The following is a 16646-nucleotide window of genomic DNA, read 5'->3' as shown; positions in this document are numbered from 1 at the left end:
TGGCCCCCGGCCTCTTGAGTGAGATGGGCGCACAACCCTAGAGTCTGTCAAGACTGGTCCGTACGGGCAGGGGTACCTTTACCTTTACGTGTGTTTGTTAGAAATGTTTGAAAATGACCCTCAGATGTAAATATGCATGCATATCTGAAACTAAAGCTGAACTAAGATGGGACTTATATTTCTTTCAGAAGTATCTACTTCTAAAACTTTCAGCTCGTCAGTGAGCCACTAAGGAAGCTGTAACCAGAAATTACAGTATTTCTATTTGGCAATGAATGGCAAGAGGAAGACGCGAAATCATGAAGCTGTGTTCTACACCTCCAAGGCCGACCTTGATTTCCAAATTATGACTGACATTTAAGAGACCAATGTCTGTTTCATGTTCCAACTTTTCCACATGAACTCTGCAAAACCTGTGGATTCTGTTGCACTTGCAACACGAGTAGTCATTCTTCTTTTTAAAATTCTGCTGTGCAATCAGCTTGCGGGGATGGGACGAAAGGAGAATAAGGTAGGTGCAGGGATTGCACCAACCAGCTGTGTACAGACAGTGGGGAAGATACAAGCATCATTCTTCAATCCAACCATATGTTCCACTTCTAGAAGAACACATATTTTCCACTGTAGTACTGAAAGTTAGGGGGAGATAGACAGCACAGAAGTTTGGGATTCAGATCCACCCCCCCCCCCATACCAGTTATCTGTTCCCGTTTATAACTGCTGCAGTGTTTTAACTCCTCAATTTATATTTAAGGTGGTTCATTTAGCTTTTAGAGGTGTCTTATATTTGCTGCTGCTTAATTATTATTTTTTAACTGTGGCTTTGCATTTGTTTTACTTTGTATGTTGCCCAGATAACTTCCATAACAAGGCAACTGGCAAAGCTAAAGAAATGAATAGTCAAAAGCAAACGTTACACAACACCCAGGAAGTCATTTTGGCTAAACAAAGCAGACTGGAAAGCCAATGGACCCCAATAAAATGCTTCAAAGTTTTTACTAGTTCTGATAAATGAGTTTACATCTGAAGTCATCTTCAGAAATAGCTGAATTCATTCCCTGTGTACAAAATCCATACTTATTAGCGGCAAAGGTACAAAACGGACGCGGTTGCTACTGATTTATGACAACCCACTGCCACAGAAACATTTCATCACAGCACGGCAGAGTCAGTGATTTGTAGTCAGGAAATCAAAACTCCAATCCACACAAGAATGAACAAGCCAGTGAGGATTATTGCAGCAAAGAAAACAAAATCCATTTGGGTGTGTGTGTGAACCAGGGTTACATTTAGGGGCGGGCACCCCCTGAAAACACTTGCTTGGAACCCAAATTCCACTCTATTATATATTCACAACTCAAACTTCCACTAAAACAGCAGCCTCTGTTTTAAAAACTTAATGTTGATGGAGTGGCCGTGAACTCTGCATCCCTAAGTGCAAAACGCCTGCATCCATATAGACCAGCTTTAATCAACACTCAGCCTTCTCTGTAAATGCATTATCAATGGGGAGACATCTAGCAGCTTAATATCTTACAACCAAAATGTGTTTTGTGGAGATAGTGCAGGGAGTGAAAACATCAACGGAATCTTAGATTACTTTACTCCTTTTGTGTTGCTTTTATCATTACATGGCTTCTTATGAAGTCACATTCCTCCCCTAAGTGCCCTTGCTTTTAGCAAGAGCTGTTTCTTTGTCCACATGTTTTTCCTGGAGTATCTTTATATATGGATTATGGCACTGCGATAGTTTTTGCAGAACTGAAAAAAAAAAAAAAGATATTGGTATGCATGCACCAAGAACCAAATTCAAATATACTCGGAGTGCTGTAGCGATTTCATGCTCTTTATTGCAGCTTGTAAAACAGTGGTTTAATTGTCCCCCAAACCTCAGGTTTTTATATACATTATTTACACAATGAGTCCCGTCTGATTGGCTGATTCTGCTTCCCTGCTGGAGCCTGATTGGTCTTTTCCTGCAAGCCAATCAGCTGTTGCATTCTAGGATCCTACTTGCCTATTGTTCTAGGATCCAAGCGTAGTGCATAACACAAATGAAGAAGAGAGTGTTTATATACTGAAGGATCCATGGAGAGTGTTCATTGTGGGATCCATGTCAGCAAAAGACTGGCAACTTGGGTTTTTGCCCCCATAGCAGGGTCTTCCAAAATGCAACTCTGTGGTTTTCCCAACAGAATTAATGAGGTCCATTAACTTACACCACTGGTCACGAAGAGTCGGACACGACTAAACGACTAAACAAAACTTACACCACTAAGATAAACCTTCATCCTGCCCCTTGTGATCTCATTCACTGAGAATCAAGCCCACTCCGCCCTGTAGTTTAGGTCATGCTAAGCCCTACTTGGGTATTCTCTCCATACAACAGTAAACATGAGAGAAGGAAAGTGGGGCCATGCCTGCTAGTCCCATAGCCTAACCTCCTGGCATCCACACACTGGGGGAGGGACGGTCTACAAAGAGGAGTTGCTATACACACATAGCCCTCCCATTATAAAAAGGGGGGGGGGACTCCTGACCAATACTAGATTTGGCATGTGGAACTGAACCTAGTTCTCCCTGGATTCTTTAAGTCCAGCGCTGGACTTGTGGCTCTTACAAGCACAGAGAACTCAGTTACAATACCAAATAAAGGCATTCACTATATCCAGAGCCCTTAACAAATGCTGCATCCAATCAGTCTTGATTAAATCAAACATCAGCACTTCTTCATTGACAAAGCAAAGCTACGTTTAAGAAAACTAATGTATGCTCATAAAAGGGGGCATAAAAAAAATTAAACATTTCAGCCTTCCTAGATATTCTGTAAAGAAACTTCAGAAGATTCTGTCTGTTTCTTGAGAGCTAATGTGGTGGAGATAGCTGAAAGGGCTGAACCTGGGAGATCAAGGGTTCAAATCTCCACTCAACTATCAAGCTCACTTGGTGACCTAGGGCCAGTCATTGTCTCTCAGCCTAACCTACTTCATAGGGTTTTGATGAGGATAAAATTAGGTTGGAAGAGCTATATATGCCACCTTCAGCTCCTTAGAGGAAAGGTAGGTTGTAAATGTAATAAGTAGGTAAATAAACATAGAGACGTGCAACAATAGTTCAGAAGGAATTCATTGTATAAACCAGCAACTGCAGATCCCATGCCATTATAAAGACTGAATTGATTATTTGTCATTATATATTCCTAATTTTTCCAAGTAATTCCAAAATTCAGGTTACTATTCCTTGGGGGGAAAGGAGGCGTAGTTGAGAGTAAACATTGAGCCAATTCACATGTGCCAACAAAGATTGGTTTGGAACTGTGTAAGTGAGCACTCCCTCCTAACACCCCATGATAAGTCACTTTGCAGGGTTGGATGTAACTGCAGGGTATAGTTTGTGCTAAGCAGGGAATATGACTCTGAGCATACAAGTGAAGGAGGGAGCAAACAAGATTTTTAGCATGGGTTGGGGGACTAGGAAGGCTATGTCCTGAACCTGTTGCACTAACTGCTTAGCTTTGCTTACTGCCAGCAGTTTAATCTTTGACATATGAAGAAATGTGGTAAGAAGGATTATGCTACTGCAACCCAGTGCATATTTACTGAAAAATATGTACAGTGGTACCTCGGGTTACATACGCTTCAGGTTACAGACTCCGCTAACCCAGAAATAGTGCTTCAGGTTAAGAACTTTGCTTCAGGATGAGAACAGAAATCGTGCTCCAGCGACGTGGCAGCAGCAGGAGGCCCCATTAGCTAAAGTGGTGCTTCAGGTTAAGAACAGTTTCAGGTTAAGTACGGACTTCCGGAACGAATTAAGTACTTAACCTGAGGTACCACTGTACCACTGAATTCAGTGGGGATTACTCTCAAGTATAAGTGCCTCAAACCTGCAATGTGGTCCAAATCTTGTTGAATCAGAAGTGCTACTGAATGCAATGCGATGTACTCCCTAGTTATGTGTGCTTCGTAATTTTTCATTAGGTTTACTAAGAAATCCCAGACTCAAGGATGTAAATTGCGTGAGTTTATTTCACTTTTTTTACAACTGTGCTTCCTAGTGCACAGCTTTGATCTCACTCCATAGGTATATCAAGCACCAACTACCACATCACAATCACAACAAGGCAAGTCTTGGTGTATCCCGCACGAATCTAACTCACCTCTTTTATATATGTCACGAATTTTTAAAAGGGTTTCAAAAGATGAGTTTTGTCAACTCTACTGACAGTGGTCAAATTCAAGAGTTCATAGCTGAAAAAGACTTTAACAAATGCATCTCTGCCACACTTGATGTGGCACGTGTATGGAAAAATCCCACTACCAGTTTGCTACAATCTAGTTCACACATATAGTGGTACCTCAGGTTAAGTACTTAATTCGTTCCGGAGGTCCGTTCTTAACCTGAAACTGTTCTTAACCTGAAACACCACTTTAGCTAATGGGGCCTCCTGCTGCTGCCGCGCCGCCGGAGCCCAATTTCTGTTCTCATCCTGAAGCAAAGTTCTTAACCTGAAGCACTATTTCTGGGCTAGCGGAGTGTGTAACCTGAAGCGTATGTAACCTGAAGCATATGTAACCTGAGGTACCACTGTACTGTGGAAAAATGGAGAGCCTGAATTTCTAGGCCCTTCGGCCTGGTATCATGTACTCAACCTATTACGTTTTTTTAGGAGAAAAACTATTGCCAGCCTGAATACATTTGCCTAAATTTTTTACTCAAGTTGCTGCCGACTGCATAGATCCTAATTTACTAACAGCAGTAGCATGGGCCAGTTTATAACAGTGAATGCAAAACATCAATCTTTAAAAATACAAGTAACTAAATTAGTTCTATGGCACTTGCCATAAAGACAGAATGAAGAACATTCCTATTTCAGCTGGACATAGCCTGGTCCAAAGCATTAGGGCTCATCCACACTTCCTTTTGCACCATGTTTCTAGGCATCAATCCATGTCCCAGCGGTTTGTTTGGGTTTGTTTGTCCTGGTGGTTTCTCCCAGGTTTTACCACTGAATTGCAGTTTGCCATTTGCTCCAATTCAGCAATGAAATGTGGGTTTTCACAGGGAAAGCACCAGGACACAAAAAAAGCAACTACTCAAACACGAACCTAGAAAGTCCAGACCTGCACCAAGAAAGGTAAGTGTAGGTGAGCACTTATAACCTCATTTCCGAAAAGCTGAGACACTGGGAATTAATGACAAGACACACTGGGATATAGGAAGCTGCCTTATACACAATCAGGCCATTGGTCTGTTTAGTTCAGTATTGTCTACACTGACTGGCAGCAGCTCTCCACACCATCCTGAACCCCTAAGATGGTCTGAAAGTAAAAGATCCAAACAATGGACCAGCTTAATGACAGGATGGTGCAGCTTGTAAAGAGATAGGCTCTGCAACCTCTTTTCACTTCCAGACCTGCTGCAGTGACAGGCAAGAGCTCTCGATTAAGCCAGGAGGAATGCATTGGGAGAGCCACAGGCCCTTCCATGTACACTGTGGCCTTGCTGGCTTCCTAGCCAGTTACCAGCTGGGCCCACGTTATGTGCATCTACAACTTCCCTCTGAGATGTTCAGACCATCCCAAAATCCTTGTATGTCAAGATACACATTTTGATATCAGCAGCACACCAGTGTTTGTGTACCATAAAAGCAAACAGTGCTGTTCTCAAAAAAAGCAGCATCTTCCTATCAGTTCAGAGGACTGGCTTAAGAGCACAAGATAAAACACTTGTATGAGTTGACAAGAATCAACATTGCACCTTGTGGGGAGAAGTGAGGAAAGTCATTTCACAAACACAGGTGCCATTTTAAAATTAGTGCTTCTGAAACGGGGGGTGGGGGGAGAATTTGTGTGATAGTCTGATGCACAAAAAAGCCAGTGGGTAATCTGCGTGCCATTCTCTTGTACATGAGTACCTGCACTTTAGAAAACACATTACCTTGAAATACAGATATTTTACCTTGGATGACTGTGAGAATGCTGGTGCATGTACAGTGGTACCTAGGGTTACATAGGCTTCAGGTTACATACGCTTCAGGTTACAGACTCCGCTAACCCAGAAATAGTGCTTCAGGTTAAGAACTTGCTTCAGGATGAGAACAGAAATCGTGCTCCGACGGTGTGACAGCAGCAGGAGGCCCCATTAGCTAAAGTGGTGCTTCAGGTTAAGAACAGTTTCAGGTTAAGTACGGACCTCCGGAACGAATTAAGTACTTAACCTGAGGTATCACTGTATATGTACACGGAATATGAATGTAAACGCTACTTTTTTTAAAGGTGTGTTCCTCCTCATATAAGTCAGATTTGGAAATATCCACATTAATGGAACCAGTCCGAAAGAATGGCATGTTACATATATCCTAGGTCTTCATGAGGATGAAGTCAGCTGAAAGGTTTTGCATCCACTGAAGGCAACATCCACAACATCTGTGAAAATAATGCCTGTGAAAATAAGCAAGGGGGAACCTGTGGCCCTCCAGACGATGTTGGACTACAACTCCCATCATCCCTGACAATTAGTCATGCTGTCAGAGGCTCATATGGAAGTTGGAATCCAGCAACATCTGGAAGGTCACAGGTGCCCCATCCCTAGACTATCCTATGCTGCAAAGTTTTTATTTTGAAAGATGTATTTGATTAGTATCCCATTTGGTGGTATTCTACCATAAGATACAACTATGCAGATTTACTCCCAACTAGTTCCTTTAATCTCTGTGAGTCTTAGAATCTCCATTAAGTGTGTGAGACAATTCATCTCTCATATGCATACAATTTTGAGCTGCAGTATGCAACTGGGAGTCAGACATGCACAATTTCCACTACATGAGTTTCTAAACACATGAATGATGCTCTCATGAATTTCTAAATACATGAATGATGATGGTTCAGAAATGGTCAAAACTGGAAGCTGCCTCCTTGAGGTTTTGTAAGGGCAAAAGGCTTTAGAAAGAAAAGTATGATCCCCAAGATTATTAGTTTCCACTTTTTATTTATTTTTTATTGTCATGATAGAAAGAGCTTGGCCACTAGTGGCTCCTATTCCTGAAGAATGCATGTCAGGAGCAAGGATGAAAAGATGACAGGATATGTCCCTTCTGCATCCTAATCAGAAAAGCTGGACAATAGCCCTGTCACCTGAAAGCTGTTTTGTCTAAGAGAGAAGGGCTAAGTGCAAGACAGTATTTGCATGTAGTGGAACATTAATATGTTTAGACTCTATGGGGGAGGGAAAAGATGAAACCAAGTTTGGAGGGAATCTGAAATAGAGAAGTGGTGGACATGGAAACACAAACCCTACTTTGTAAAGCCTCTCCTCCCAAAGCAGCTTTTCTTGATTGGGGTTTTATTACATGCAGAGATAGTTAGGCCTAAGTCTATGAATGGAGTCCCTAAATGCATGAGTGATAGCTGGAAAGAGCTCTCTCTGCAAAGAGCGTTGGCTGAGATTTAACTAGCCCACTTGGCATTCTGTTTGTTTGTAACAGGTTAACTTTTGACATATCAGAATGAAATTCAGTATACACACTTAGGACAAATCTACAATTTACATTGGAATACCAGCTCAATGCTCAACAGCTGTTTCCAAAGGGAAAGGTGGGAAAGAAACACAAAATATATTGCAATGTCACATCTGCTCTGGAGACTGAGATATTGGAACTAAAGCTGATGTGCACTTTTAGGACATCATTCCACTTCATAAGTTTGAACCCTAGCTTAACACCCACACCCATTTTCTTTCTTTTTTCTTTTTTTAAAAATAAGTTTTTTATTAGCTCCAAACCCATTTTCAAGGCAGCCAGGAAATATAAGTGAGTTAAGTCATAACACGAAACTATGGCTTGCACCCCTCTGTTGCAGTCAAGAGAAGCAGAATGGTTTAAAAGTGGAAGTGAAGGTTTCCAGCCAGGGTTTCCCAGAGTTTGTGCTAACTGTGGTTTGCTGTTATGCCTGAATTCACAGACCACTGACAAGCCACAGGGACAGCCACTGCTCAGTCTCTCAGGAGGCTGCAGCACCACAGGGACAAGAGCAAACCGATGAGGCTGAGTCCTAAGCAGGAGGAAACCAAAGAAGGGAGCCACCAGCTAAAAAAGTTGTTTTGCCTGTCGTACAGTCAGAAGCTCAAACTATAGTGTGGATTGTTTAACTATGATTAGCGCAAACCATGGGTGGTTTTGCAACCATGCCTGAACCCAACCACTGTAGTACCGTATCTCCCTTGAACAAAAGAAAGCAGACTGTAATTTGGATAAAATGGGGAGGGACAGAACCATGTGTGCCACCTTGAACTCCTTGGAGGAAAGATGAGATATAAATGCAATAATAAGTAAAAGCTTTGCATTTGAAATTCGAATTCCTACTCAAGCCCTAGACCTGGGTTGCAGTTTTTTAAAAAAAGAAAAAAGGATGGAGTAGGAGAAAAGATCTATAATAGGCTAATGTGATAGCCCCTGAAACACGAAAAGAAGTGTGAAGGGTTTAGGCAAGAGACTGAAACATGCTCCCACCTCACCTCATTCTTGTTGAGGCCAAGCCAGGGTCATGGGTGGCCATACCAGAATCGGAGCAGGCCCTGACCAGGGGGCAGAGTGAGGTGGTTCCATCAGACAACAGACGCCAAGGGATGAGGTAGATATCTTAGAGGATGTGGCTTGCTTTGTATAGCCTGCTAGCCTGATGCCCTCAGGTGTAATGGTTTTAGTTCTTCTGGACAAACCGCAAGCCGAAAACCATAGGACAGACCTTGGTTACAGCTTGTGTTTAGGCTGGGAAGTGCTAAACGGTGAGCCCAGGTTTGGACAAAATGCTAAGCCAAGACAGCCCGATGCAGCCGCAGAACTGGGGAGGAGCAAAGTGGTCCTGATCTCCTCTCCCACTTGCATGTTTGTGTTGAGCCATGTGTGACGTGGCTTAGTGTGACATGCAAACTGGGACACACTCTTGCTCCTTCAATTTTTATTGTTTACATCACTGATACCTTGAAAATGTTCCCAAGTCTCAATTATGTCCACACAAGACCTCTATGAAATTAGGAAGATATGACCAAGTGCCACTAGATTACTAAGCAAATGCTGCATCACTGAGGGACTTTAAAGTGAAAATTTTACAAATGCATATGGATCATTCAATAATTGCCATATCAGGCATTGGTCCGCAGCTGTGAAATTGCCTTTAACAATCACTACACAGCTTTCGTATCACCTGGCATCACCTTATTAATCCTATTTCTCATTGGGGGCTGCTCATATATTCAGCTGCAGGTCACCAAGTACTGTACAAACCTGTGCAAATCAACCCTAAGTTACATTTGAATCAAGGTGGGCTTTACAGGAAGATTCCTCCTTTAGGAACAAATACTATCCTGACCATCGCAATCACAAGAAACTGTAGACAGGAATCATCATCTTAGAAATAGAAGCAATCAGGTGGTAGTTACCCTAATGCAAGAACATTAAACAGCACAGTGGATCACCACGACCACCATGTTTTAAATCAAGAGTTTCCTAATGGCATGCATGCCAAGATCATCCACACAGAATGTACACCAGTACAAACATTATACAGGTCAACAAGGTCAACAACAGGCATAGGCAAACTCGGCCCTCCAGATGTTTTAGGACTACAGCTCCCACCATTCCTAGCTAACAGGACCAGTGGTCAAGGATGATGGGAATTGTAGTCTCAAAACATCTGGAGGGCCGAGTTTGCCTATGCCTGTTCCATCAAGTTGTAAAAAATATGGGGAATCTGTCTTGTCATCCATTATGGAAAGTATAGAATATCTAGGTATTCTAGGCATGTTCCTGAATATATGAACACTCAAATGGCGGACAATGATAGGGACATTGATGCAGACCCCAGCCTCATGCACTTTGCACCTACCCACCTTTCAGTCCCAACCATCTCCATGCTGAGTGAAGAAGTTCTGCAGACATCCTTCTACTAGCATTTGCTTCAATGCAATTGGGATCCTGCTTTATCCGGCTCCCAGCCGTGCGGAGTAAATGAGAGTGAAAGCCCCCCTGAAGACCTTCTCTGCTCAACAAGGGAATAGTTGGGGAACGGTGCACACAGAAGACACTAAGGGCATGGCTTGCATATGCACCCCTGCCTCCCATCTACAGATACAGAGTTCACAGACAGATGCCCTGAACATACCTGTAGTTTTGCACAGAGCAAGTATTCCAGCATAGTCTATGCAACAGCTCAGGTTTTGCATGAGGTTTTGCTACCTGTAAAGAACTGTTTGAGTGACCAGTAGGAACTTGGGGACCCAGGGAATGGCCTGGAAACACCAGGCACTGTAGCTGTTGTCAAGCTTCTTAACCATCTGGATGGCAACCGCCTGGGATGCCATGAAAGATTAGGATACACATAAAATAAATAATTTTCAGAAAACAAACATAATCAGAATGACCAATTCTATTTTGGAAATTAGCATCTCTCTTTCTCGTACAAGTTTCTGGGAATTTTCCATACCAAGTACTATCAAGCCCCCACCACATGCTCATAACGGAGCTTACCTTCCCCTAAATGTCAACCACCAAACTGAGGTATGCATGGAAAACCGTTCATTAAAAATACATTAAAAAAAGAAAAAACAGCTTCTGAACATTTCTGACAGCTGCTAAGTGCTTGGAACAAAAGGCAAAGACATAGGTAGCCCAAATAACAATGAAATGGTCTCAAAAGTAGTTATTACTTAAACATGAACACATGTAAGCATACATGAGCATTGTGTGTGTATAATATTCACACATATATTTCATTACTTGTATCTGGGGACTCCCCACCCCCTCTGCTGTTTTAAATACCCAGTCCAGGCTTCCTTCTAATCAAGCATAACATTGGGATGAATTTGGAAATAACGGGCAAAACAAATTTAGGGGGGAAGCCACCATGCCACCTTCTTAAAAATATTCATTCTAAACATGAATGAGGTAGTGCAACACAGGCCTGGTACTGAACTTGACAGGCCTGGTTTTTATAAGGCCTGCTGCAGTAAAGCATAACTGTACTAGTCCTGATTCATTCTGATACACTCATTTTACAATGTGCTAGTCGCATCAGCAGCACAGGGTCTTTAGCTTACAGATCTGCCTGCCACAAACCAGAAAGCAAGTACAGTACGCCTCCTTATGCTTTTCATATGCTCGTCGCCAGCTGAGCGTTTGGGTTGAGCTGCTTGGCGTCCCATCAACCAGAACAGCTCAGAATCTCTTTCTTAACTTCACATGCACGTATTCATACTGAACTTTGCTTTAAAAATGCCTCGTTCCCCCACTATTGCTCTCTTCCCTGAGTTCCTTCCGACTCACCCCTGCAGATCACCACTTCTGCGCGAGACAGCTCAACTTTTACTGAACTGAAAGCTGCTTCAGCATAAGCTGCAAACACGCTTTTCTTCTGGCATTATAACTGACCATTTTCATCGTGTTTCCCTACCCCTGCCTTGAAGTGAATGGTAACGCTTAATTTCCAATGTATACCCTCCTATTAAAGAGAGAGAGAGGTGTAGTACCAACCACATTACTCCAACTAACAATCCGAGGAGCTGGTCCCCTGTTTATTGTGTTTGGTCCTTTCTGAGAGGCAATAGCCGATCCCCATGACCACCAGCATGCTAGGGAAACGAAGGACCACAGGCCATACAGCCAGGCCCTTAGTCCATCTAGCTCACTGTTTACAATCACTGGCAGCAGTTCTCCAGGATTTCAGATGGGATCATTTCCAGCTTACCTGGAGATGCCAGGAAATGGAGCTGGGATGATCTGCATGTGAAGTAGATTTTCTATCATTGAGCTACTGTGGGGCGGAGGGTGTAGAATGAGAGAGATATACCTGTTGAGTGTGGGACGAGATTTTAGAATGTGTAACACATCCATTTCAAGCATGGAACCCTTGCCTTTCCCCCTCTTTTCCTTTTGACAAGCAAACCACATCTGGAGATGTAAGAAAGTTTGCATTGTTACTATTATTATTTGGATATGCCCCCTAGGGAAGGAGAAGGCACAGATTCCACACACACACACACACACACACACACACACACATTGCTACTGGAGGTGAGGAGAAAAAGTACTCGTTCCCAGCACATCACATCCAATATAAGCAAGTCTGGCAGTGGCCTGGCAAAGAGAGAGAGAATGTACAGGCTGCACAGAAATATAATAGAAATACTCGTCATACATCTGAAACATTAATAGAACATGCCACTCAGTGGTTTGGGCCTTAAGGGAGGGGGACTATGTCATACCATCACTCACTTTGCAGGCAATCTCAAGTAGGTTGCGCACTGACACTTGTACAGTCACACTTTGCATGGCAGCTACAACAGCCAGGAAAGTGCTATCTTGAGGAATAATACCCTTCAAGCTATAAAAATGTGGCATATATGTGGCATACACACACACACACACACATGCATGCAATCATGAGGGAATATGTTTTGTTTGTGTATAAGCAGCTGGCAGACCCATTACAGTGGTACCTCAGGTTAAGTACTTAATTCGTTCCAGAGGTCCGTTCTTAACCTGAAACTGTTCTTAACCTGAAGCACCACTTTAGCTAATGGGGCCTCCTGCTGCTGCTGCTGTGCTGCCAGAGCACAATTTCTGTTCTCATCCTGACGCAAAGTTCTTCATCCTCACAGCAATCTGGAACAATGGCCCATTATTCCCTCTGTATTTTAAGTGGGGCAACTGAGTCTGAAAGAGGGAGATAAGTCTTAGGCCATCCAACAAACTAGCGCTGGACAGTATGTGGATCCCCAGTGTACTCAACTCAAGCCAAGGCACTTTCCTCCACTGAACTGCACCAGCAAGCACCTTGTCTATCCCCACTTATAAGTGGTTGTATATTTCTGACATATTACAGGAATTGTAGCCACCTGCCCAGGCAATGTAATGCTACAATTCCAAATCAACGCTGAACTAAAAAAGCATTTCTTATGGTTTCTAAAGAAAATTTTAACTCTATTTATAAAAGGTAGCTTGTAGGAAAAACGGTTCCCTGGAAAGTGACCTGGCAGGTCAAGAAAATACTCAGCGTAAGGAACTAACCTGCCGTAGGCAGAAATATCGGTTTTTAAAAAACAGCACCACGAGTTTCTAAAACTGAATTGAAAGGGCATTTTAACAGTAAATTCTCCCCCTCTAGCTTCCCCCATCAGAAGAGGAACACTGGAGTATTTCATTTTAGACATTTCAGAGTCTTCCCCCTCTCCAAACTATCCTAACCATAAAAATAAATTATGAGCATTTAAGTCAACATGTAGACATGACAGAGTTATCAGCAAGAGCCTGTGGAGAATCACACTGACAGAGAGGAGCAAAGACTAATCTGAAGAGAGATACAGGATCTTATCCATTCTCATGTGGATATCGCATCACTGGCCATATACGTCTGCATTGACGCATACACTGTTTTATGTTATAATCTGTGTATTTTATGCTTTGGCTATAAAACCTTATGTAACACATTCCTGCTTAATATGGAACAGCGTGTACATTGTTGTGGCAATCTCAGCAGATTTCTCTCCGTCTTGGGGAAATGTTGCCCCTCGAGGACTCTTTTAAATCGTGGAGGGGTGGTGGGGACGGGGGGGGGATAAAATAAAACATGCCCATCATAGCAAGGACCATAGGTTTCTAATCTCTGCTGTCAACTTTTTACAGTCCATATTTAATTGGTCTCAGGCTGGTACAGGCTTTAGGATTCCCAGTGCTCAATTCTGGCAAAATACAAATGGCTTCTGCTAGCAGGAAAGCTATTCTGACTTGGGGGAGTACCATCTATTAAGGGGTAGCATATCCTAAATAATAATGAGATGGCAAGATTGGCAATCATGACACCTCAGCCTCCATTCACAGCATGCTGAAAGCTCGCATACTGCCATTGTGAAGCTACAGGATTGTGTTACAGCAACCACTTGTGCAGCTTCTTTGTTCAAGAAATTCAAATGCATCTGCACTGACCATTTGCCCAGGCAGCATCTTCTCTCTCTCTCTCTCACACACACACACATATATCTTAGAGAACTTTCACCGCTCCCAATTTAAGCAAAACATAAACTCCTGTGTTATTAGCATTCTCCTTTCTCCCCTCCAGTGGCACTTTCCCCAGCTGATGAAAATATTATGCATGATAGCTACAACACCTCTCCCCATTTCGGAGCCACGAAGCACCCTGCCATGAGGACAGAAGTGTAGCATGTAATCAGCAAAACGGCAGCACACACACACACACACAAAATGCTTCCCAGCTTTCGTCGGAAACACCTATATCTTCCCCTTCTCCTTTTTCTAAAGCTGCAGGACAAGGAATTATATAACCGAGATTAGTTCAGGTGGCTCCAGACTATATCCATCACATTGCCAAGCAGCCCACAAAACAAAGCCTGTTTCTTTGGCGTCCCTGTCCTCCGCATACCTTGCTGTTGCGAGGAGGAGGAGGAGGAGGAGGAGGAGGAGGAGGAGGAGGAGGAGGAAAGAGACCAGCAAAAGGGTGGGCTTTTAGACAAAAATAAAAAACCAAAACCCCACTTACCGCCTCAGAGTCTTCAAATCCATGCAGGTACAAATTGTCATACATGGAGGTCTGATAATCCAAAGCACCCCTTTCTCAGTGCAAAAGTGAATTCCCTACAAAAGCCACAGCTGGGATTTAAAACGCAGGGAAAGGCCTAGACAGTAGACAGAGCAGCTCCAGCCTGTCTTGTCAATTCCTCCTCTGGATTTGCCCCCAGCCAAGATGCTATTCATTCACATCATAGAAAGGAAGGTTATCCCTAGAGGCAACCCAGACCTGGCATTTTATCTGCCTTCCAAACACAGAGCATGAAAGCAAAACCGTTTTTCCCTCAACCAAGGGCTGATGACAGAGTCAGGAAAGAGACCGCTGATTGGCTGGGCTGCTGTGCCTCAGTCAACTCACAGAGAATTCTCTTTGATAGTGGATGACGAACAGGAGGGCTTGTGCGTTTGTAACAAGCATGTCCCCGATGATTTCTTCTCTTCAGCCTGCAATAATAATAAAAGCTCGCCAGCATTTTTGAAAAGAAAAGAAAGAGCTGAGGTGGGGGTGGATAGCTGGACAGATTTAACTACCAAATACACCCTGTGGAATAGAGAAAATAAGGGGTTCCCCCCTCCCTCAAGTCCAGTCATCAAAAAAAAAAGGAAGCCACAGCATTTCTACCAGTAAACAGCCTCACCTTAAAAGTAAACTGCAATTTGGCAATAAATCGTTTGTTTGTTTTTTATGCAGGAGAACTGGAGTGAGAGCACACGATGGAAACAGAGGAAGAGCTCTGCTAATTTATGCTGTTTCTATTTAGACATTCCTCCCCGCAGAATTATGTTGCTTAAGGAAGGGACTGCAAAGATTTAACCATCACCACCACAGGCTTAAAGATAAAATAACCCACTTCTCTGTCTACTTCCTGGGCTTAGTTTGAATTGCCTGAGCAATATTCTTATTTGAGAGGCTCTTCCTCAGGATGCAAGTCGCATTTTAAAATAGGCTGCTGCAGACAAAACCGCTGAAAAAATATTTTATCCCTTAAAAGAGTTATGCACTCATTTTCTGAAGAACCCCAAATTTTCTAATATTTTAGGGGAGGGGGGAATACCAGCTGCACGCAGCCAAATTTGAAACCTCTGTCCTCTCTCGCTCATCGGAATAAGCATAGTTTGCAAAGTGCATGTTACAATTGCCCTCAGAACCACAAGCAAGTGGCCAAGAGAAGGAGGTGCATTTCGTCAAAGGGCAGGAGCAATAATTTTGCACATGTTCACTCAGAAATAAATTCCAATGAGCTGAATAAGAGATAATCCCCAGTAAGTATGTTCCAGCTCGCAGACTCTGGCTTCTGAAGACCTGGAATTCAAAAGCATTGCTTTCAAAAAAAGAAGTTGAGGCATACAGACTACCAGTGGTTATTACAGAACAGAAAAGTATACAGCAGTGGTGAGGAATCTGTGGTCCAACAGATGTTGCTGGACTCTGACTCCCATCAGCCCTAGACACCACAGCCAATGGTCATGGATAATAGGAGCTGGAGCCCAGCAAAACATGGGAGTCCACAGACTTCCCATTCCTGGAATACAGTAGAAGATTTTGAGCACTGTACTGTAAATGGGTGTCAAAACTGAGATAGTTCTGTGAGACTTGCGACCAATTTTATAAGAGTTATAAGCACAATAACATTCTTTACACGTGACTAATCAGTTGTGCAAAAGTTGGTCCACGGAATACAGCTTCTACACCCTAAAGTGTTCACATACCACTGGTGTTAAGGAACAAATTTTAGATGGAAGGTCTCACCAGTAGACCTCTCACTTTGATATTCAAGATCTCTGGTTTAATTCCTGGCCTCTCCCAATAGGGTAGGGGAAAATTCCTGCCTAAAACCCTTAAGAAGGGTTCCCAGTCAACGAAAGTGCTAACCTAGATGGAATAATGGTCTGGCTTAGCATAAGACAGCTTCTTCTGTTTCTAAAGAGGGCCACATACACAACTTGTTGTCGCTGTTTTCATCTGTGTTCTACTTAATAGAGAACACTCACCTATTTGAAAAGCTGTCTGGTGCTGATCAGGGGCCTTGAAGCTTCTCATCAATAGTTAGCACATGGACAGCAGATC

At 42.9% G+C, this 16646-nt stretch overlaps 1 protein-coding gene across 4 annotated transcripts in view; it reads right to left on the bottom strand.

Moving 5' to 3' along the window:
- The window catches only part of CACNB4 (calcium voltage-gated channel auxiliary subunit beta 4), a 135309-nt gene that overhangs the window by 66401 nt on the left and 52262 nt on the right, over positions 1 to 16646 (bottom strand). The window contains exon 1 of one of the 4 annotated variants that reach the window (XR_014504342.1): positions 14550 to 14910. The exons of 2 other annotated variants lie outside the window; for them this stretch is intronic. Coding sequence is in view for 1 of the 2 variants with exons in the window: in XM_083410266.1 (XP_083266392.1) it covers positions 14550 to 14594 (45 nt within the window). In the remaining variant the exon portion in view is untranslated. Of the gene's footprint in view, positions 1 to 14549; positions 14912 to 16646 lie in introns of those variants that run through there. One more of the 4 variants, XM_083410266.1, reaches the window with a different exon arrangement.

This window comes from Podarcis tiliguerta (genome assembly GCF_965153285.1).
Source record: "Podarcis tiliguerta genome assembly, chromosome: 1".
Taxonomy (NCBI): domain Eukaryota; kingdom Metazoa; phylum Chordata; class Lepidosauria; order Squamata; family Lacertidae; genus Podarcis; species Podarcis tiliguerta.
This window is presented reverse-complemented; position numbering and strand designations above follow the sequence as displayed.